This window comes from Nipponia nippon, unplaced genomic scaffold (assembly GCF_047370975.1).
Source record: "Nipponia nippon isolate SJK-2023a ecotype South Korea unplaced genomic scaffold, ASM4737097v1 scaffold_19, whole genome shotgun sequence".
NCBI classification, from domain to species: Eukaryota; Metazoa; Chordata; class Aves; order Pelecaniformes; family Threskiornithidae; genus Nipponia; species Nipponia nippon.
Window position 1 is genome coordinate 5,945,628 of NW_028262335.1, and position 22,562 is coordinate 5,968,189.

General features: G+C 57.1%; 1 protein-coding gene across 5 annotated transcripts in view; it reads left to right on the top strand.

Moving 5' to 3' along the window:
- The window catches only part of AGRN (agrin), a 125,506-nt gene that overhangs the window by 94,835 nt on the left and 8,109 nt on the right, over positions 1 to 22,562 (top strand). For 3 of the 5 annotated variants that reach the window (XM_087755380.1, XM_087755382.1, XM_087755383.1), the window contains 24 exons: positions 1,408 to 1,553; positions 1,727 to 1,832; positions 2,191 to 2,304; positions 4,019 to 4,183; positions 4,776 to 4,919; positions 5,296 to 5,420; positions 5,829 to 5,934; positions 6,168 to 6,551; positions 6,706 to 6,840; positions 8,277 to 8,404; positions 10,155 to 10,269; positions 10,597 to 10,716; positions 11,426 to 11,782; positions 13,288 to 13,480; positions 14,140 to 14,355; positions 14,624 to 14,853; positions 15,345 to 15,479; positions 15,645 to 15,741; positions 16,167 to 16,331; positions 16,739 to 16,850; positions 17,828 to 17,839; positions 19,190 to 19,306; positions 19,637 to 19,826; positions 20,550 to 20,637. In XM_087755380.1, coding sequence (XP_087611506.1) covers positions 1,408 to 1,553; positions 1,727 to 1,832; positions 2,191 to 2,304; positions 4,019 to 4,183; positions 4,776 to 4,919; positions 5,296 to 5,420; positions 5,829 to 5,934; positions 6,168 to 6,551; positions 6,706 to 6,840; positions 8,277 to 8,404; positions 10,155 to 10,269; positions 10,597 to 10,716; positions 11,426 to 11,782; positions 13,288 to 13,480; positions 14,140 to 14,355; positions 14,624 to 14,853; positions 15,345 to 15,479; positions 15,645 to 15,741; positions 16,167 to 16,331; positions 16,739 to 16,850; positions 17,828 to 17,839; positions 19,190 to 19,306; positions 19,637 to 19,826; positions 20,550 to 20,637 — 3,700 coding nt within the window. The remainder of the gene's footprint in view (positions 1 to 1,407; positions 1,554 to 1,726; positions 1,833 to 2,190; positions 2,305 to 4,018; positions 4,184 to 4,775; positions 4,920 to 5,295; positions 5,421 to 5,828; positions 5,935 to 6,167; positions 6,552 to 6,705; positions 6,841 to 8,276; positions 8,405 to 10,154; positions 10,270 to 10,596; positions 10,717 to 11,425; positions 11,783 to 13,287; positions 13,481 to 14,139; positions 14,356 to 14,623; positions 14,854 to 15,344; positions 15,480 to 15,644; positions 15,742 to 16,166; positions 16,332 to 16,738; positions 16,851 to 17,827; positions 17,840 to 19,189; positions 19,307 to 19,636; positions 19,827 to 20,549; positions 20,638 to 22,562) is intronic. The other 2 variants (XM_087755381.1, XM_087755384.1) reach the window with 1 other exon arrangement.

The following is a 22,562-nucleotide window of genomic DNA, read 5'->3' on the forward strand; positions in this document are numbered from 1 at the left end:
GCCAGCAGCCCTCTCCTTCCCTCCCGGCCGGCCGCTGTCACCCAGCACCCCTGCTGCCTCCCTTCCCCCTTTGTCTTTCTGTGTCCAGCGGTAATGAGAGGTGACGCCACCTCATCAGCTGGGCGAGGAGTTTATCGCTGCTTTAATTTCACACTTCAGCGGGCCTCGGCTGGGAGAAACGGAGCCGTGCCTGGGAGCCTGGCTGCCGCTTTGCTCCCCTCTGCCCCGGGGGCTGCTCGAGGGCCTGGCCTGTGGCCACTATTGACTCGGTACTGAGCACCTGGAAGGTCGCGGGGTTGGCTGTACCTTGCTTGGCCAGGCTAAGAACTAAAAACCTGCTGAGCTTTCCCACTGTAGGGGGAAAGCTGTGGGTTAATGCTGGCTGAATCCAAATACGGGAGGCACATAAACCTTGCCACTCTGATATGCTGACCTGGCGAGCTGAGATTCTCTGGCTCATTGCACGTGTAGTCTAGCTGGAAAAGACTTCAGTAATATGGCAGAGCTTGGGGAGAGGGGAAGACATAACATGGTGTTTGATCACAGCCATCCTTGGGGAATTTCAGGTTGATGTCCCTCTGGGAAAAGATCTTAAATAATTCTCTGTGTAATGCCAAATCCCAGCCTTTGATCACTCAATAAAAAGGGCCAGGTTTTCCTTCTCCCCCTTTCCCCTTTAGGAAGCCTTTGAAATCAGCAATGTCTCTCTCTTGCTGCTCGAGCTCTGAGCATCTTATGCAGAGGCAGCCATGCTAGGGACAGAGTTTGTGTTCTGTTAAGAATAGCTGCCTAACTGAACTTCAGACTAAACCCAAACCCCGTCCCTTCCTCTGCTCTGGTTTCCATGTTTATATTGGCAGCAGCAATCTCCCTGCTGCGCTCTGTGTTTGGGAGGGCAGGAGAAGGGGAAGGAGTCAGATCAAAGCATGGAGTTAAGCTGTCGCTAAGTCAAGTGGCAGCCCTTCCTCCTGTGCGTGGCTATTAGCAGTCTGATCTCCAGGTAGCCTGCAGGGCGCTGGTAGCCACAGGATCTTTGCTTTTGCTCCCGTGGTGATGCTGTAGAGAGGAAGACTTCAGGCCACCTGCTAAAGCATCCCTGTGCCGTTTTCATTATGTAGGCTTAGCACAATCTCGTGACAGCGGTGGGAGAATCTGCTTTCTCCAAGGGAGAGGGATCTTCTCTGAGGCGTAAGCATCCTAATATATGTGGGCCCAGGATTCTGGGGTTGCCTGTGCTGAAGAGGTTAACTCTGCTGTGATTTGGATGGGCCTGTGCAGCTGTGGGCTGCTTTTTTGGGGCACAGCCTCATGCCAGGGAGAGGGCTTTGGCCGCATCCCCTCTGCTTTCCCCTAACTCTGCCCTGCTGGGTGTGAGCCCTTTCTCACCACGGTCCTCCTTCGCTCCAGAGTGCGGCTCAGGGGGCTCGGGCTCCGGCGACGGTAGTGAGTGTGAACAGGACCGGTGCCGGCAGTACGGGGGCTGGTGGGACGAGGATGCAGAGGATGACCGCTGTGTGTGTGACTTCACCTGCCTGGCAGTGCCACGCAACCCGGTAAGCATGCTGAGCCGTTCTGGGCTGCCTGCTGCAGTCCTCGCTCCACTCCTCTCTTCTCCCTGGTGGCCTTCCCGCATGCTTCCTGGGCAGGAGAGGGCATCCCATGGATAGGGAACCTGCCTTCCTGTGCCAGGGACTGCCCTGAGTGGCTTCCCTCCCTGTCCTGGCAGGTGTGTGGCTCTGATGGTGTGACCTACACCAACGAGTGTGAGCTGAAGAAGACACGGTGTGAAAAACGCCAGGATCTCTATGTCACTAGCCAAGGAGCCTGCCGTGGTGAGTCCCCTGAAGGCAGCCAGCCCCCCAGGCTGACACAAGCTGTGTGCACTGGTCCCCAGCCTGGTGCCCCACAGTAACACGTGCCCTTTCCCTGGGGCTAAGCAAGGAAGCGCTCGCTAAGGACACAGCAGTGTGTGCCTTGGTTTGCTGATCCCCGCTTCATCATTCCTGTTTCACACCCTGTGCTTTCCCTGGCCAAGGGTAGGACCTCCTTATCACCCGTTCCCAGCATCTCTGCAAGGACCACATGGTTTTGCAGGAATGCTGCTAGCTGCTCGATCCATACGTTGGCAATACTGCCCTGCGGCAGCCTGCGTGCCAAAGATAACCTGTACCTCTCCGCCTTCCTCCGCAGCCCTTGCCACAACCCCGCCGCCTCTCCTGGTTGTGCACTGCAGCCAGACCATCTATGGATGCTGCCCAGACAACATGACTTTGGCGCTCGGAGTGGGTGCAGCTGGATGCCCAAGTGAGTGAATATTGTGTTCCCACCTGGGGGGGCATGAAGGACCGTCAGGGACGGCTGGAAGGCAGGAGAGATCAGGTGGAGGGGGGAGACTTGGGGTCCCATCCCAGGGGAAAGAAAGAAAGGTAAACCCTCCCCATTCCTTAGCTAGCTAGGGATCTCCCAGTCTCGAAAAGCCTCCGTTTATCCCCAGCTCCAGGCTCACAGCGTGCACACACGGAGATGTGCTCGCATGCTTCGCCTTCTGTATCTACTAGTGATGCTCTTCTTTCAAAAGCCCTGAGTCAGCTTCCTGGTCTAAGTCCCTCTGGAATGCAGGAAGACAGGACAGTGGCTCAGAACTTGTCTGGTGCCAAGTCTGTGCTCGACGCCCCAGAAGGTGCCCCTAGGGCCAGACCTATGCCCTCTTGTGCCTTCAACCCATTGCTAGAGGCTTAGGGCTTTACACCGGCCTGAGTGACAAAAATATTGCTTGTATCCTTGCACGGCAGGCTGAGGTGGAACAGAGCTTTCAGGTTCACCTGTGGACCTTCTGCAGGCCACCCCAGGACCAGTGACTAGTGGGTGACTGCACTGTGCAGGAAGCTGAGCTGGCAAATGTTTCATTAATATTTATTAAATAATTATCGGAGTCAGCACTTTAGCAGAAGGTGCATTTTGAAAAGCATTAGCAAACTCTTAACAGCTGAGGCTGTGTGACCGCCTGTTAGGGAAACACATTACCCCGTGGAGACACGATTCACGCTGTGCTTGGGCCTGGCTAATGCCTGCTTGATGAGGATGTAGTGCTGTTTAATGTGCTGTATAATTTAAAAAGCAGCAGCATTCAGAGAACGTCCAGAGACCTCCTGGCAGGGGGTGCACGGGGCGGGCTGCGGGTGGGTGCTGGCAGAGCAGGCGTGTGGCGGTGCGGTGTGTGCTGGCCAAGAGGGCCAGCAGAGCCAGGAGAAGCCGGTCGGAGTGACGCTAGGGAGGACGCAAGCATTTTGCTTTCAGCATTGCTCTGCCAGTGGCGGCTGGTAGTGCTGTTCTCTGTGGCTCTGATGGAAGTCCTGTCCCCTGCCCTCCAATCCATGGACACAGCTTCCCAACTGACTGGGATTCAGTATCCCACCAGTTTCTGTCCCACCTGTGTCCCTGTCTCGGCAGCAAGCATATATCAGGAGGGAATCACAATTTCACCAGCAGCTTGAAGCCCCTAGGGCAGATTTATCCATCGCTGCCGTTCTGGACATGCCATTTGCCTACCTCTGGCAGCCTGGGGATGTGTGCCTGCACCCTGCTTGCTGCTCCTGAGGTCTCCCTTTCTCTCCAGCTCTGCCCCATGTCCCCTTTCTACTGCTCCCTGTGGATAAAGGGAGCGTCTCTCTGTCTATCTTTGGATCATTTCCCTCCATCAAGTTCCTAATTAATGAATTAATAATAAACTTCTAATAGCTTCCTCCCCCTTTGATGTTAATGAGAGAGGAGTTCTTGGTGACAGCAAAGCAAGCGGGTTAATCCCTGAATGTTTAGTTCCCCCTTGTAGCTGGGGCACAGGAGAAGTGTTGAGAGCAGCTGGTGAAACCTCCTCCTGCCCAGCGTGAGACCACGTTCCTGCCCTGGCCGAGCAGCTCGGTAGTTCAGCAGTCGGTCCCTCCACCTTGATGCAGTCCCCAGCGTCCCCCCGCCTCCATGGCCAGGACTCAGCCTCACGCTCTCTCTCTCTGGCTCACAGGCACCTGCCAGTGCAACCCCTATGGCTCCTACGGGGGATCCTGCGACCCTGCAACGGGGCAGTGCTCCTGCAAGCCAGGCGTGGGGGGCCTGAAGTGCGACCGCTGCGAGCCCGGCTTCTGGAACTTCCGTGGCATCGTCACCGACAGCAAGAGCGGCTGCACGCGTGAGTGCGGGCAGGCCTGGGCCGGTGCCCCTCGTCCCGTGCAACTCACCGCTGGCACAGGGCCCTGGCCCGCTCTGCAGGGCTCAAGGCACGGCAGGGTATCGTGCTATTATTTAAAACAACGGGCCCTAATGTTGGTCCTGGTGTAAGTCACCTCCAGCGGCTGTTTTTGCGGAGCTTGATGACTTGCTCTGTGCAAGAGAGGGTGGCCCAAAGCATTGCACAGGTGCTCTTGCTGCCCTGTAGTGCAGCTTGGCTAGGAGATGGTGTCTCCTTCCATGGGCCTGCTCCCTGACCAGATGCTCTGCAGGACTGCTTGAGCCCAGCATGAATGAGCCCTGGTGTCCCTGCACGTGCCGGTGGGGTGGATGTGGGATCACAAGCCATAGCACCGTGGTCAGAGGGTGGTGGGTGGAGGCAGGTTGCCGCAGCTGGTGCGGGGTCAGTAAATACAGGGTAGCAGTCAGCGTTATGGTCTTCCCCTGGACCTTCTCCTCGCTCTTCTCTTGGATTGCTGGGGACCTGAGTGAGTCTGCTGTTGGCTCTACAAATCCACTGGCAAAACAGTGCCTTTTTTTCCCTTCTTGCCCAGCCTGCAACTGCGACCCGGTGGGCTCGGTGCGTGATGACTGTGAGCAGATGACTGGACTGTGCTCCTGCAAGACTGGTATCACCGGCATGAAATGCAACCAGTGCCCCAATGGCAGCAAGCTGGGCATGACTGGCTGTGAGAAAGGTGAGGGAGCCATGTTACCCGAGGGGTTGTGTGGGGCACCGAGAAATGGGTGCCTGGGTACTGCTGGAGGGCAACACATAGGCCCATGAAAGAAATGCATCCCTCCCACCTGCATGCTTGTGCTTTGGGGGAAAGGGGCCCTGGCCTCCATTCCTGGCTGGGTTCCCATTATCTGTGCACTCATGCACAGCATGAGGGACCGTTCTCTGTTTGGTGAAAGTCTGTCTTGTCCACTGGTCTGAACTGCTCTGGCGAGTCCCTGGGAGAGCTAAGACCCACTGGGAGGAGAGTGGGATTTTGATTCAGCATAGCCTGTTTCTGTATCATTGGTGCGTGCTTTGTTGGTCATCTCTTCCCCCTTCTCTCCCTACCCCAGACCCGTCAGCCCCAAAATCCTGTGAGGAAATGAGCTGCGAGTTTGGGGCCTCGTGCGTGGAAGTCAACGGCTTTGCCCACTGCGAGTGCCCATCCCCGCTCTGCTTGGAGGCCAACATGACCAAGGTTTGCAGGAGAGGCAGCCGTGGGGGGCTGAGCGGCGTGCGCGGGGACGTGTGGCTAGCTCAGCCACGTCGGGCTGGTGCAGGCAGCGCGGGAGTCTGGTGTCTCTTCCCCCCCCGCCAAGAAGCAGGCGGGCAAGTTCGGTCACTGTCTTTGGCGCATGGGGAAGGGTGGCACGTGAGTCGTAGATGTCTCCCAATGGAGCTGGGTGCTCTGTGCCTCGTCTGGCACCTCTGAGCTGCTCTGCTCCTGCGCTTCTGCAGCCTGCGCTCGGGTCCCTCTGTGCAGACCATTGCCTCCTTGCCTCAAAGGGACCCCTGCAAAGCCTCCGCTCCCAGCATTTAGAGACCGGTTTATTTTGCCCAGGGCTAAAGACAGAGGTGCAGTTCACATTTCCTCTCTGCTTCCCAGGTGTGTGGCTCTGATGGTGTCACTTATGGGGACCAGTGCCAGCTGAAGACCATCGCTTGCCGGCAGGGACAGCTCATCACAGTGAAGCATGTGGGGCAGTGCCACGGTGAGTGTCAGCGGCTCTCGGTGCTGGGGCAGTGCCAGCTCTCTGGCCTGACACTGGACCTGGGTCTGGCTGCCTCCCGCTGCGGTTCCTCACTGTGCCGTGACTCTTCGTGGCACAGCAGATGCGCTGCCCAGGGCAGGTGCCTGAGGGTTTGCAACATGCTTCCCGGTGTTACGGCCAGCCTTTCCCAGACCTGCCCCTCCTTACCTACCCTGTCTTGCTGCTCCTTTCAGAGTCCATCACTCACACAAGCCACACCTCACCACCCACACCGCCGCCCACACTACCCCTGGACAAGTTAATCCTTCCTCCGCCACTGCGGCTCACCACCCAGGCTCCAGAACCCACCGAGCTGGCTACCAGCTCCCTGCTGTTGGAAGCCAGGCCTACTGAAAGAGGTCACCCTACAACAAGGCGCATCACGACTGCCAGACCAGCCACTACGCCATGGATGACCCACGGGGTGTATAAGACCACCGTCCGCCCTCTCTCCACCGCGCCAGTGGTCCTGGCCACCACCCAGCCTGCCTATGTTGAATCAGGCAGTGCAGAAGGCAGTGGAGACCAAGAGATGGGCATCAGTGGAGACCAGGAATCTAGTGGAGCAGGCTCTGCTGGTGAGTGTGCGCTTCTTAGGCTTGGCAGGTCGGTTGTGGCCTAAACCATACCCTGTCTCTCAGGACAAAATGAAGCTGTGTCTCAGCCTCGTTCTCTAACACAGAGGTTAGCTCTTACCTCCTGCTGGTGAATGCTCCTCTTAATGCCCTGCAGGGGAAGAGGAGGCGGAGGAAAGCCAGGTAACTTCCACCCCAGCCATCGAGAGGGCAACATGTTACAACACCCCGCTGGGATGCTGCTCTGATGGCAAGACTGCAGCCGCTGATGCGGAAGGCAGCAACTGTCCAGGTGAGTTTGTCTGCGGCGCTGGGCTCTGGGCTCCCTTTCGGTGGTCAGGAGTCAGGCTGAGCTCTTGCAGGGTGCAGGAGAGGGAGAGATGTCACTGAGAGCTGCCCGGCGGGGAGAGCAGCGTGGTGCTGTGCTTGCCCGGCTGGCAGTGAGCGTGGATCCTGTGCCCAGTCTGGGGGCTGGTGTGTCCCTGAGGGGGTGTTGGTGGGGACATTGTGGCCACCTGCCGCAGCCCCCAGCACCCAGCCCTAGTGCTCGACTGGGTGCTGCCGTTCACACGGGGAGCCAGGGCGCTCTGCGGTTTTCTTTGCTTAGGTGACCACTTTTTTCCTTGACTGCTACAGTCTTAAAACTCTGACCAGTGTTTTGCCCAGGCTTCTGCAGAGCTCACGACTGGCACTAGGGGGGATGAGGGAATTTCTTGGATTCCCATTTTATCTGTGCCGATGGCTGTAAAGGGAGCTGGGCTGACCAGGACCAGTTGGGTGCTAGGGCAGGCAGGGAGAGCGGCTGTAGCCCCAGTGTCCCTGCCGGGCTTCCTGGGGAGTCTGACCTGCTTGACTGGCACTGCAGTTCCCAGGGGTGCTCTCATCACCTAGGTGGGATCTGTCTTGCCCTCTCACAGTCCCTTTCACTCTATCCATGCTGAGGGAACACAGAGCCACCTGTGCTCGGTCAGAGTATCGGTTGCCCTGTGCATACATCCTCGTTACCCTAAAAATTGTTGCTCTGGAGCCATCTCCCAGATGTTTCCTCAGGGCTCACTGAGGTCCTTCTTAACCATCCCTGTTCCTTGGGGTTTCCAGCAGGATATCCCCTTTTCTTCTGGACACCACATTCCCCTTTTAAGCCACAAAAGGGCAGCTGCTGGGAACCTCCCGTACGGTTACACACAGCGGGGATCGTTCTGTAGCTGCCTCTGCATTCCCGCAGCTCCCCTGGAAGTGAACCACACCTTGCCTTCCTGTTGCAGTTTCGGTCTGGTTTTGCAAGGCTGGCCACAGCCTGCTTCCCTCGCCCATCACAGGTCTTCTCCTTGTCCAGGGTCCACGTTTTGCCCTCCTCTGCCCCCTGTTTGCATGCACGTGTCTGATCCTGCCGTATTGACTATGTGCTGCTCTGGCTAACGTCTTTCTCTTGTTACTCAGCCGGTGCAGGGGGGCTGCTCTCCGGGCCGGAGCTCAGAGGAAACCGTATGGTAAAAGCTGCCATCTCCAGCCTGGTCTTTGCCATCTGCTCCAGCACCCTCTGATACTAATCCTCCATGGCGCTCTCCCAGACCCATCCAGACTAACCCCAACACTGGCACTACCCGCACACTGCCATCACCCTTTCCCCCCAGGGACTCGAACGCTCCTTGCGGCTGTCAGCCACATGCCTGTCCCCTGCCTACAAGGCGACTAAAGGCGTTTGTCTTGTTTACCCTCCCTCCATAGCTACCAAAGTCTTCCAAGGAGTCCTCATCTTGGAGGAGGTGGAAGGCCAGGAGCTGTTCTACACACCCGAGATGGCTGACCCCAAGTCAGAACTCTTTGGGGAGACGGCCAGGAGCATTGAGAGTGCGGTAAGTCCTTTGCACTTGATCTAGGGTCTGGCTAGGGCTCTTCTGGCCTTGGCAAAAGAAGAGAAGACCCTGCCCACTGTGGTGGACAGACGACTAAAAAAGCCAGCGCTTTTGTGGGGAGGGCACTTAAGAGTGTAAGGAGATGATGCACCAGTTCTGTCTAAGAGGTACCCTCTGTGAATTTGTCTGATCTCTTTTTAATCTATGTGTGTTATTAGCCTCTACCACGTGCTGTGTCAGTGGGTTCCATCCTTTGTTATGTGCTGTGTCAAAAATTATCCTTTTTCAGCTTGTTCTTGGTGGTGGGGCTGTCTAGACGAGATGTTCTGCCATAACGCCCTGGATTTCCCGAAGTGTCATTATCCCCATGAAAAGCCCTTAGAGAAAAACATGTCCAAAACCCCTTTTCCCCTTCAGTTCAGCTACACAACTTGGGAAGCTGCTTATGTAAATCTAGTCTCCCACCTTTAAGGAGAACGCCTCTGCGTTGCCAGCTCTTGGAGTAGGTGGACTTTGCGTGGCAACGTGTACATATGGGTATGCCAAGGAAGCGCTGGGTGGGGTAGCAACATTATACTGTAGCCTGCAGTGTGGCACAGCAAAAACAAAGCATCTTTGCAAGGAGATTAACATATTTAGAGCTGGTTCCAAGCTGCACTTAGAAGTTGGCAGGCCCTCAGTACAGTCATATAAGCAGATGTGTGCCTGGCATATGGACCATATGGTTTGTGCAGTTCTGTATCACAATAGCAATATTTCCCAATACAACAGTGGCTTCTATCTGGGGATGCAAACATGCACACAAAAGCTTCATTCCCTGGTTCATCCGTGCGCCCCCTGTGAGAAGGCAGGAGATTTTGCTGATTTGTTTTCCCAGGGCTGGGGGAAATGAAGGCATGGCGCAGGCCCTCTGTCCCAGCTCTGGCTGGGCTGAGAGTTCCTGCCACGGCCCTGTGCTGCAGAGCCCTGTTGGCCCTGTGCAACCTACCTGCAAATTCCCATGGGTGTGATGTGCTCCGTTACCCTTCCGAGATCACTATGCCCAAATTTACAGGGGGAGACTATACCATGGGACCATCAGTCAGTTAATTACTTTCTTTTGTCTTTGCCTTGAAGCCGAGGGACGGAAGCGGTGGGCTCTAGCTGTGACGACTGCCAGTCCAGCGTGAGGCTGGACAGATAACTAGCAGGGCTGTTAAAGCCCTGACTTGCTGTAAGCCCTGGACTGTCACTGTCTCCTTCATGTGACTCCATAAAAATCCTGCAGTGTCCGAGAGCCAACTTTTGAAAGGCAGTCAGGTACTTAAAGATGCAGAATGGTGCCTTATGGGATTTTCCAAAGTGCCTAAGCAGGTTTACACAGCTTTAGAAGAGATCAGTAAGATTTAGATGCCACACAATAAAAAATCCCTGTATGAACTGCAAGGTGTCTCTGGTCTGGCTCTGTTCCAGTCTTCTCCATGGGTATGATGGGGATAGTTCACTCGCCCCACACTATTTCTGGATCCTGTTCGTGCCTTTGACTGCAGGCCGTAAAGAATAGGGATCATCTGAAATTATCACCCTACACAAAGGAGCCCTGTTCTCTGCGTGTGTCAGTGGGATGTCTTGCAAAGGTTTGGATGCAAACCCCTGTGGGATGCAACCAAGGAGACTCGCTGAGACTCAAGATCTTTTACAGAAAGGACCTATGCCCTAGGATCTCCCCATTACTCTGTTTATCTTTCCTCCTTCACCTCCGACCAACTAGCTGGATGAGCTTTTCCGCAATTCTGATGTTAAGAAGGATTTCAAGAGCATCCGTGTCCGAGACCTGGGGCAGAGCAGTGCTGTCCGTGTCATTGTGGAGTCCCACTTTGACCCAGGTAAGAGCCTTCCCGGTGCTGGTTCACTGTGGCATCAGCATCTGCCTGAGCAGGGAGCAGGCACTCCCCGTGGGGCTGCCGGCCTGAGAAACACGTGTGCGGCAAGGAGCATTAAAGAACCTTGTTAAAATTTGCCGGGGTTACGTCTTCTGTCCAGCAAAATCAACTGAGAAGAGCTGGGAGGAGATGCACCCTCAGCTGGTGCCTGGAAGGCTGGAAGCCTTTTCCTAGGGAAAGGAATGATTTGGATGTGTTGGGGGGAGGTCTGCTAGGTGGGCCTGCATCTTCACCCTTGCCTTTCTTCTTTCTCCTCCTGGCTACGATCAGCCACTTCTTACACAGCAGCTGATATCCAAGGTGCCCTGCTGAAGCAGATCAAGGCTTCCAAGAAGAAGACCATCCTGGTGAAGAAGCCCCAGCAGGAGCATGTCAAATTCATGGACTTTGGTGAGCACCTTCTGTCTGCCGTCAGTCCCCCTCTCTTGGTTTAGCCTTTCAAATGGGCAGGCTGGCTCTTCTGGTCTTGGCAGGGCCTTTCCTCTGTAGCAGTAACCCGTCAAATGCTTCCCCAGACAGTGCCCTCCAGAGCCAGGGCTCAGTGGTTAGTTCATGTGCCCAGACTTGTTCTCAACTCAGGAAGGCCATAAGGGGGGCAAAATTGCTCCCCTCTTCCACAGCACGTGGCAAGCGGCAGTGCTGCACCATGGCGATGTGACATTGCCCACAGCCCTGGAAAGTGAGCCCTTCCTGGCATTCCCAAGGGGCTGGCCAGCCGAGCCTGCGTGATCTGAAACACTGATTTTCCAGGAGAGAAAGGCACATGGCCACACCTGCGCTGGGCCTGCAGCTCTGCCTGGGAGCGTGTCTACCCCACGCCAGGGTGGGAGGACAGGCAGCACCGCGGTGCTGCAGAGCAGAGCCCTGTGCAGACGTGCACCCTGTGCAGGCAGCTGCCGGACTCGTAAGCCAGGCCGTGCAGCGGGAGCCCTGGAGCTGGAGAGCAGAGGGTAGAAGGCTCTCGGGCTTTTGGGCATGCGGTAGCCATCCGTCCAAGCCTCTCTGCTGCCACCTCACCCCAAAAGCCCGAGCGGCTTTCCCTGCTCCCAGAGAGGGTTGCAAAGCACTAGCCATCTACCTGCATTATGCTGTGTTTCAGACTGGATCCCCAGGCTCTTCACCACCACTGTGACCACAACCACAGCCACCACCATGGCACCCACCACCACCCGGAGGTACACCACGGCCGCCGCTGCCACCACTGTCCACGTCCTGCGCCCAGACGCTGCGGGCCAACCCAGCACCAAGATGGCAGGAGCTGTGAGCACCAAGAGACCCACGTCCACCCTCCCTGCCACCACCCGGCGGAAGCCCACGCGCCAGCCCCCTGCCACGAAGAAACCCTCGCGGCCCTGCGACTCTCACCCCTGCCTGCACGGTGGCACCTGCGAGGATGATGGGAAGGAGTTCACCTGCAGCTGCCCGGCAGGCAAAGGGGGAGCCGTCTGTGAGAAATGTAGGTGCCTCTGACCTGTTGCGGCCGCGGCGCTGCTGGGCACCGGTAGCGGAGCTCACAGCCGTAAGAGGGAGAGGGCCAAAAGCAGGGACAGCACAGTCAGGGGAACCGCATCTCTTGGGGCTTTGAGTTCCACCCTGGCTCCAGCCAAGGAAGCTGGGAGGACCCAACTGGGAAAGCGTTGCTCTGCAGTTGCCCCTTTTCTTCCCTGTTGTCCCTAAGCACGTGCTGCTAGGCACCGCCAGGGCTGAAGGGCTGGGCTTCACACGGTGTGGCCCTTTCCATGTCCGTTCCTACTCCAGCAGCCTGCACTGACGGCATGGCAGTGGAGAGACGCGGGGGCACATGCAAACCCAGCCCCGTAACTTGTGCTGGCGCTGCACGCGCACCAGGCAGGAGGCACTGCAGGGGCCAATTTAACCGGCTTTCTAAACTCTGCCAAGAACAGGTTGTACCTGCACTCTGCATTGTAAGAGGCAAGCACGGCAAGGCTGCAGGGTAAGAAGGTGCCGGGAGCAATTTCTTCCTGGCTCCACTTCTGATATACCCGTGCCCCAAAGCACGGGGATTGTGAGCTTCTGCTTTTTTATCTCAGCTTGTGGCGTTGTCACTCACACCTCCTGCAGCTAGTGACTGCTAGTTAGTGTAACAGAGAGACAGGTACTAACTGTCCTCTCAAACACCAGGAGATGCGAGCTGATAATTCAGGCTCTATTCCCCGGCGCTCAGAGCTGCTTAGCCACCAGCTGCAGACTGGCAGCGTGCTTACCCAGAGCTGCTGTTATTTACTGTGAGCTCCCGCGGGCAATTTGGTGTCACGCCGGGCGCTCTGGGTAGTTATGAGTGCTTATTCCCGAAAAGCTTTGTCCCTGAAGCTGTAAGCTGGAGCGCTCAAAGCTGCTGCTGGATGTGGGCGTCCAGTCCTGTTAATTTTAATAGGGTTTGGTCTTCCAGATCCCTTGGACAATCTCAGCTGCAATGAATAAAAGCCTGGAGCGATGAATGTAGATCAGTCTTGTGGGATTCTGGGAGGACAGATAAAAACTACCTAGGAGCAGGGAAGTTGAGTTACGAGGAACTGTGTGTACAGCAGAGCTCAGCTGAGGGCACAGGGGATGTGGTAGCTGGGCATGGAAAGGACCGACAGCACTGGTCCTTAACTGGGAGGAGCTGATTGGGACACTACTGAAGTGAAGTACTGGGGGAGCAATGCCACAGATCTCTAAAGCCTGGGAGCAATCTTTGGGGGGCATCCCATCACGAGAGGAGCTGATTGCTACCAGTACGAGTGTCTGGGAGGTGATGACAGGGAACAATTGCACAGGAGCATGGGCCCAGAGGAGAGAGCCATCTTCTTTCTGCCACTTCACAAGAGCTCTCTTTGATGGTACACATAGGAAAGTGTTCGCAGGCTCACGTCAGGCCTTTATCTGCTCTCTGTTCTCCTGTTCCCTCCTCTATTTCATCCCCTCTTTCTTTCTCTACCCACCCCCCGGCTCTTGCAGCTATCAGGTACTTCATCCCCAGCTTTGGTGGCAAGTCCTACCTGGCCTTCAAGATGATGAAGGCATACCACACCGTGCGCATTGCCATGGAGTTCAGGACTGTGGAGCTCAGCGGGCTGCTGCTCTACAATGGGCAGAACCGCGGCAAAGACTTCATTTCCCTGGCGCTGGTTGGCGGCTTCGTGGAGCTCAGGTGGGTGCCCTTCCCCTCGGCCCTGTGCGGTGCGGAGGGAGCGGAGCAGCTGCTCTTGCCACCATGGTCCCTGCAGAGCACCAGGAGGATGCTGGGCTCGAACTTGCAGGCTAAGAACCAGTAGCATCAAATGGACAAGAAGAGGAGCTTTTTTTCCAATCTAGTAGGAATACTAAGGAGACTCATTCCCTGTGGCACTTTTCAACAAAGTTTAATTCACTTATTTCAGTTGGAATTTTGAAAAGCTAAAAGGTGTGGGAGGTTGATTTTTTGAGCAAGTGAGAGGTCTTTTTTTGGCGCTGTTTTTGTACTGGAAAAAGAAATGCAGGGGAAAAAAGAAAGGGAGAAAGGCCCCGGAAATCTGAGCTGAAATGATTTTTCCAGTTCCAAAAGCCAAAGGTGCAGATTTGGAATGAGGTGAGGTGGTGGGCAGACCTCTGGAGACTGCAAAGTGCGGATGAGTGCTCAGGCAGGCAGTCCCGGTGCTCAGCGGGGGACAGCTATATGCTCTGAGAGCAGCCTGGGCCAGAGGTGGGGAGGGACGGGGCCTCACGAGTGCTCCCACCTTCTCACTGGGACGCAGCAGCCCCTGTGCTGTGGCACAGATGTCACCTTTCTGCAGGGTGGCACAGACAGAGCATCCCCCTCTTCTGCTCCAGGTTTAACACCGGTTCTGGCACGGGCATCATCACCAGCAAGGTCCGTGTTGAGCCTGGCAAGTGGCACCAGTTAGTGGTGAACCGCAACCGCCGCAGTGGCATGCTGTCTGTCGACGGGGAGCCCCACGTCAGCGGGGAGAGCCCAACGGGCACCGACGGGCTCAACCTCGACACAGACCTGTTCATCGGGGGAGCGCCGGAGGACCAAATGGCTGTGTGAGTGGGGACGCTGGACCGCTGCCGTGGGTGTCACAGCATCTGCTGCTGCTGCAGGCAGAGCATCCATGGTGGCTGCAGCCCTCTGCCTGCCAGCAGGCTCCAGGCGGTGGCTGGGGGAGTGTTGTGGAGCAGAGCTTCTCTGGGCTTGGGGGGCCTCTTAACACCCTGCTGGGGAGCACAGCCTGACCCAGATGCTTGGAGGGCCTCTGTCTTTTTTTGTCCTCGGGGACAAAACCCCCGCCCACTTTGTCCTCTGTCCCCTCAGGGTGACAGATCGTACTGCAGCTACAACCGGCCTGAAGGGCTGCATCCGCCTCCTGGACGTGAACAACCAGATGTACGACCTGCGGGAGAAAGGCAGTGATGTGCTGTATGGCAGCGGGGTGGGCGAGTGCGGCAACGACCCCTGTCACCCCAACCCCTGCCACCATGGTGGCATCTGCCATGTCAAGGAGGCAGAGATGTTCCACTGCGAGTGTCTCTACACCTACACCGGTACGGGGAGGGGGCTGCAGACAGCGCATTGCTGGGGCTCCTGATCCTGCTGGCTGGCCCTGAGGGGTCCCAGAGCCTCTGGGGCTCACGATGTGAGCTGCAGTGGGAGGGGGATGTGGTGCGGAGCGTCAGCAGTGGGTTAGAGGGAGAAGTGTAGGATGAAGCCACATCTAGTCAAGACCATAAATTTAGGGTGTAGACCTATTCATGTGCACATGAGACAAGGGCCAAGATCTGTCTGTTCTTATGCACAAAAAAATGTCCCCTTGTATTTTAGAGGCAGTGCAAAGCGTAGTCTGGCACGGGTATCATCTGCCATTTGTGGTGTCCACTGAGGGGGGCTTCTTGGGTCACGGGAACCCAACCTGAGATGGGAGAAAAAGGCTGGCAGGGCCATCAGAAGACATCAGAGGCGTTTGTCTCTGGCCAAATCATGCCTGATGGCTGTTGGTTTGGGATGCTGATGTGACAGGTTGCCGTTTCTGCTGCAGGCCCAACGTGTGCTGATGAGAGGAATCCCTGCGACCCTACGCCCTGCCACGTCTCTGCCACCTGCCTGGTGCTGCCAGAGGGAGGTGCCTTGTGCGCCTGTCCCATGGGCCGGGAAGGAGACTTCTGCGAGCTAGGTGGGACGGGAGCTGGCAGAGGAGCGGGTCTGGGGAAGGGGGTGGAACTGAAGGTGCTGATTTCCCCAGCCTGGGTGGCCAGGAGGCCTTGCCAGCTGTGGCTCTGGGGCACTGGCTGAAGCTGCTCTGCCTCCTCTTCCTCACCATTCCCTCGTTTGTGCCCAGTGACAGAGCAGGACCACACCATGCCCTTCCTCCCGGAGTTCAATGGCTTCTCCTACCTGGAGCTGAATGGGCTGCAGACCTTCGTTCCTGACCTGCAGTAAGTGCCAGGGAACGGGAGAGGGGCAGGCGAGCGCATTGCCCGCGTGGCTGATCTGGGGGAGAGAGCTCGCACCCTGAGCCTCGCCTGTCCCATGCTGGCTCTCCCTAGAGGTCTTCCCTTTCGACAGGTTTTGGAGGTTTTGTTCAGAGGGACTGGCATTGCCAGAATCCCCGCAGCCAGACTGAGCTCCCCGCGGGCTTGGCGTTGCAACGGGCTGGGTAAATAGGCACCACGGAGCAGCATCCTGAACATGGCAGATGTATCACTTACCTGGCAAGGGTGCCTTACAGGGGTGGCCTCTCTCTGCCATACCTGTAGTCCCAGGCAGGCAGAGGTCTTCCAAGGGCTCGGCACACGGGGGCAGAGGAAGAAAGCACGTGGGCAGCTGGATTGGAGGGTATCCGTAATCCTTCTCTCCTCAGGGACAAAATGTCCATGGAAGTTGTGTTCCTGGCCAAGAACCCCAGTGGCATGATCTTCTACAACGGACAGAAGACAGATGGCAAAGGGGACTTTGTCTCTCTGGCCTTACACGATGGCTACCTGGAGTACAGATACGACCTGGGCAAAGGGGCAGCGGTGCTCAGGTAGGGTGGGCTGCAGGCTGGGGAGCTGCTCCTCAGGGGGGTGGTGGCAGCAGAGGCAGGAGAGGGACAGTGGTGGCTTTCAGTGTCCAGCACTGGTTTTGAGCTCCTCTCCCCAGAAAACCGTAAGGAAGTGGAGGGGAGCAGGCTTCGTACTCGGCTGTTTGCAGTAATGGCTCTTGGTCAGCTGTCCTGTGGGACAGGGCAGAGCTGGGCCTGTCCCCAGCTTGTGCCTCTTTCCCAGGCTATGCCGGGCTGTCGGCGCGGCTGCGAGCTGGGGCAGCCCAAGCTGGTCAAGCTGCAGTGGCCTGGGCAGCCCGAGCTGGTCAGGGCAGGTTTCCAGCGCTGGTTTGCAGGTGGTGACGGCAGAGCTCTCACCCATGTGTCTTCTCCTCCCTTCTCACCACCAGGAGCAAAGAACCAGTTCCCCTCAACACTTGGATAAGTGTCTTGTTGGAGAGAAATGGGCGCAAAGGGGTAATGAGGATCAACAACGGCGAGAGGGTGATGGGAGAGTCACCGGTACGTTGATGGGCCAGGGAGAGCTCTCTGGGCTTCCAGCCCTGCTCCTCTCATGTGTGAAATGAGCTGAGAAGTTCCCAGGCTCGTGGGCTTTTAATCCCTGTGGTGCACGGCTTTAAGGGTGGAGGAGGAGTGGGCAAGACCTGGGGAGGAAAAGATGCTGCAGGGCAGAGCTTGCCTGCTTGTCTTCGCTGCTCTGCAGCCTGGCCTGGGTGCTGTAGGACACCCTTTTTTTGCAGGTGCTCGAGGGTCCCTGTACTGGGGCAGGTACACAAGGCACCCTTGCAACCAAGGGAAGCGGCTGCCTGTGCTGCCACTGTGTTGGGCCCCTGTGGGCTTCAGCCTGCGCCCTTGGTGCTGGACTCGAGCCCTCCGCAGTGCTGGCTGCGCAGGGAGCTCGGCCGGGAGCAAGTCATGGAGCAGTAAAAGCCCTGTTGCGCTCTTGCTGCTGAATCCATTAGTGCCTTCTCTGCTCGGCTTCCAAGCTGGCAGTTTACGCCTCTGACTTCTCCCGTGTCCTGTCCCCTCTGCACTTCTGTCTCCGCACAAACAGTGGTTCCCCAGGGCTTCACGGCAGGGCCACTGGCCTTCCTTTCATCCACCTTGCCAGCAGGGAAGCTGATAATGTAGGAAAAGCCCCAGCTGCTGCTGAACTCATCCTTAAGCTCCAGATAGAAGTGCAGCATCAAGATCATGCAGCATTCCTGCAAAAGAAGGGATTTCTTCCTCCCCTCACTCTCATCTTTTCAAGCTTCTCTCCTGGTGAAGGTTCCCCCTGGTTGGCAGGGTGGCAGCGGCCCCTCCTGTTGCGTTCTGCAGCTCCCCTTCCCTGGCTCTCCCGGGCACTGGTTGCAGCAGTGGTCTTGCAGCCCTGCATGTTATGATGTTACCCACTGATCTCCCTTTTCTCTCTCTCTTTCTCTCTCTCCCTTTGATTTTCATTTGTATTTTTCCCTCCCCTGCTGTCTGGATCCCAGAAATCCCGTAAGGTAAAGATAAGTATGACCCACTGCACCTCCATCTCATCTGCCATTGGCACATTGTTCTTTTTTGTTTTCCATTCAGATCTCAATGTTTCACCCACTCCCCTTCCCATCTGACCAAGCAGCTTTAGGATCTCTGTAGATTAGAGACACTTGTTTCCTCTTCCGTCATTAATTTCCAGCCAGTTGTTACATTTTGTTTCAGAAGCATTTCAATTAATCCGGTCATGTTTCTCGTGTTAACTCCACAAAGCATTAGCTAGTGATTCATATAACTGCATCTTTGCCTCGCCGCTGTGCCTCGGGGCCCATCCCGGGCACACAGGAGGGGGCATCGCTCCTGTTGTGTGCCCAGTGAACCCTGTGGCTGAAGACTCCCCTGGGACTCCCCGTGGCTGCGGGGTGACAGCAAGGAGGGGGTCTTTCTCCTCCAAACTCACAGCCACGTGAGACACAGGAGAACCTCCTCTAGCCGTTTGCTGTAGGGGACCTGTAGCAGCTGGATGAACCCAAGCTGAATCCCTCTGGTATGAGTTTGGGCTGAAACATTAGCCCTGTGAGACTGAAGCGATATTTGTTTACTTGGTTTTGGGGGCTGCACAAAGCCAGAGACCTCCACACCTGAGGACATTAGAACAGCATCTCCCCAAAATTAAATCCACAGGAAAATCTTTTCCTTGTGTGCCTCCTGGCAGGTAAGACCTTGCAGCTTGGCATGAGGAGGTTCGCTGGAGGCCCCTTTCTCCCAGCACCCTTTACACAGCCTGGTTTGGTGCCAGATACGTGGAGCTCATCCGCTCCCTGTGCTCGGTGGTGGCTCACCCTGGCAGTGCCGTGGCTGGTGGCCGGCTGCAGGTCCCGGTGGCAGGGCATGCGGGGCAGCCGGGCTGGGGCAGGGTGGCCAGCAGGAGCAGCACAGGGAACAGAGGAGAAGGTGGGGACCCAGTCCCAAGTGGGATGCCCAGCCCAGCCTGCCTCTCCCTGCCCAGCCCACCTCCTGCCTGCCTGCACTAGGGCAGGGCTGGCTGTGCCAGGCTCCGGCATGCTTTCCGAGGGGCTCTCCGGCTCTGGCCTCCGCAGAGATGGCTAGCGGCGCCGCATACCAGCCCTGCCCCAGGACACAGCCTGTGCCTTGAGGGAGGAAGGCAGGGAGCGGGGTAGCGCAGGGGACAGGCGGGTGTTGCTTTCTTTCCCACCAGCCTGGCTTCTGGTTGTGCATGGGTGCCTGCTCTGCCTGCAGTGCTGCCCTGCTCGCAGCCTGCTTTAGTGCCTGCAGAGCTGGGCCAAACGCCCAGCTTGCAGCTTAGGGACAGCCTGACATCTTCTCCATCTCACCTTCTCCTCTCTCCTCCCCAGGTGCCTCACACCTTCCTGAACCTGAAGGAGCCATTTTATGTGGGGGGAGCCCCAGATTTCAGCAAGCTAGCTCGAGCAGCTGCCATCTCTACCAGCTTTGATGGAGCTGTGCAGAGGGTAAGGCGCTACCGGGCAGCCGGGGGCAGGTGTCTGGCTGGGAGACGTGCCATCTGCACTGGTATTGCTGGAGGAGAGCAAGGACGAGCCTGGGAGCGGGCTGCCCCGGCACGTGGGTCCCTGTGCACAGGGGGCATACCCAGTTGAAAAATGGCAGCAGTGGGTGGCAGAAGAGGAGGAGGTGCATCACAGGAACCCATGGGGCTTGGGGCCGGATTCCCACTCCCCCTTCCCCCGGGAGGGTGCTGGCCTCCGTCCCCCTGCCGGCCCCGTGGAGAGCCGGGGTGGTGAAGCCTGACTCTTGTGCTTCCTCTTGCTTGCATGTGTCAGATCTCCGTCAAGGGGGTGCCTGTGCTGAAGGAGCAGAACATCCGCAGCGCCATTGAGATCTCCCCGTTCCGAGGCCACCCCTGTACCCAGAAACCTAATCCCTGCCAGAACGGAGGCACTTGCAGCCCCCGGCTAGAGAGCTACGAGTGTGCCTGCCAGAGGGGCTTCTCCGGGGCTCACTGTGAGAAAGGTGAGATTGCCAGGGTAGGGCTGGACATGGACCCTCACCCGCTAGCCAGACGCAGCAATGAAACTGCTCGATGATTAGCTGGTGGCAGCAGGACAGCGCACTGCTTAGGCCAAGCCTGACGTCTTGCCCTTGTGGCAGCTGGGAGGGATCCAGGGGGAACAAGCCGTGGCATTCGCAGGCTGGCACTGTTGTGCCGCTGTGAAGTCGAGGCAATGCCGTTTCACAGAAATGCAGGCATTACGCTGCATGCGGCAGGGCAAACGCTGCTGCCCGCAGGTAGATCACCCAGCCCTTCTGTCAGTGCACTCTGACCCTGCCTTGTGTTGCTGTGCTCAGTTGAAGCAGCCTGGGGCAGGGAAAGGTGGTTTGATGCCATAGCAGATCAGGGTTTCTTTCCTGCTGCCTCCCTGAGATGAGCCCTTGGGCCATCACCGAGCCCAGGTTCCTCCCAGCTGCAGCCAGGAAACCAGCGAGGCTGTGGATTTCATGACAGTTGGCTGCAAAACAGGGAGATGGTCCAAACTCATGGGCTTTAAAGCCACAGGAAAACTTTCCAGGGGCTTGCTTAGAGTGCCGCAGTGCTGACATGCCCCCAGGGATGGCAGGTCTGTGCGTGCCTTTGTCCTGTTATGAATGCTCAGTGTAAAGGGGGATTTTCCTAGTCTCCAAGGATGGACAGGCCATGCTACGTTGCCTGACAGCTCTTCTTTTTCTCACCTCCAGTGATCATTGAGAAGGCTGCTGGAGATGCAGAGGCCATTGCTTTTGATGGTAGGACATATATGGAGTACCACAATGCCGTGACAAAGAGGTAATTTGGCTGCTGAGCTGAACCAAGATCAAAGCCAGGAGTTAGGGCTGTTAGCAGGAAGAGCTAGGGTCGAAGAAGTCCAAGGGCAGTGCTCAAAGAGGGGCAAGCCAAACTGGGGCTGTGAGCACTCACTTCCAGCCATTACCTCTAAAGCTGCCTTGTTGGCAGAGAGCTCTCCCCACAACAGCAGTGCCTGGCCAACTTCAGGTCTGGATGTTCTCATTCTGCAGCGTGTGGGCCACTTTCTGGGTCAGCGTAGCCTGGTTTGGGAGCGGGATGAAGCTGGCTGAGTGCACCCCGTGAAGATGGTTAATGTGCCCTGCTCCTGGTCGGTGCCTTTCTTTGCCCACGTGCTGAGGAGTGGGTTGTGGGCTGGGTGAGCTGTGCTGAGGGGAGAGGTAGCTCTGCCAGCGGTTTAATTGATGCCTGTTTGCCAGCTCCTTTGTCTCTCTGGCTGTTTGTGCAGCAAGGGTAGGTTCTGCCAACAGGGACGGGCCGTCACTGCTGCAGGACTTGGCTAGCCTTCTCCAGAGTCTGCTCGACCCTGACCCCATGGGCTAGGGGTATGTCTTCGGACCCTGCGGTCTCTGTGGCTGTCCTGGTCCCTGGGGCTTCTCTCTCAAGATAAACGGAGCCCTGACCAAGGTCCTCTTCAGCCTCCGGGCTGGATATTTCTCCTACGGGAGACTCAGTCCACCGCAGGCTGGCTCCGTACCCTTCCTCAGCACTGTCCTCCCGCAGCCCCCGTGGTTGCTTCCCAGCTCCGCGGCACTAGGCCAGGGTGTTGGATAAGGCTCTGTCCATCTGCCTCTTACACCCTCAGATTCCCTGCTGCCCTAACACCTCTGCCTGGGGAGGGCGTCTGTGTTGAGCTGTTTGTCAGTCTCTGTCTGTCCGTCTCTTCTCAACGTCCTTGTTTCTTTGTTTTCAAGCCACCTGACCAATGAGATCCCCGCGTAAGTACAGTCCTCCCCGCTGCAGCCATCTGCCCTCCACCACGTCTCCCATTGCCACCCTGACCACCAGCCAACCCACAGGGGACCGCAGGGCAGGTGTGGGAGGAGGAATACGGGCACTTTCCCGGGGGTCTGCCATGGGCAGGCGTTCCCATTTCAGGGTGAAGAGGACGCAGGTACTGACCGCAGCTCTGGCAGCTGCACAGGGGCCCAAAGACAGCCAAGATGCAGCAGGAGCTACGCTGTCCAGCTCTGCTGCAGTCAAGATGTTGTCCCAGCAGTGTGCTGCAACTTAGTCTTAGTTTAAGCAGCTGAGCATAAGGAAAGAAATTCCTGTGACTTACCTCTTCCATCAGCAGCAGAGGCATTGGCGATGGAAATAAGGGGTGCTAATCCTGCTGTGATTTTTCCAGCACGAATGTAGCATTGCTGCCGCAGCAAGGAGGCCAGGCTGGGCGCTAGGAGAATGCTCCCCACTCAGGGGTGCGTGGTCTGGGCAATCCCTCCCAGCGTGCAGTGTGGGTGGGGGGCAGAAGGGCCTCGGCAGGCGGATGGGGAGAAGGGCTTCTTCCCTAGGGCAGGCTTGACGGCTGTTGATTTGCTGTCTGTCTGTCTGTCTTGCTGGGCGGCAGGAGGGGAAGAGAAGCACTGGTTTTATGCGGCTGTATTCCCCACTGTGTGGGGGAGAGTTTGAGTGATACCTGCCTGTCACATCCCCATTTCACCTCATTTCCTACAAGCTGGGGTCAGGCAGAGGCTCGGGAGGCTGAGTTGCGTGCATGTATGCATGTCAACACCTGGGGTGCCACAGAGCCCACTACCTGCATGTTCACAACAGTCTGGGAGGTGCTCGGGTGTTTTGGAAAGGGTTTTTTAGGATCCAAGCATCCTCCTAAGCTAGACAGTGCCCTACAGCAACGAGAGGCACGTAGTGGGCTGCACGACAACTTTGCCACGTGGCAAAGTGCC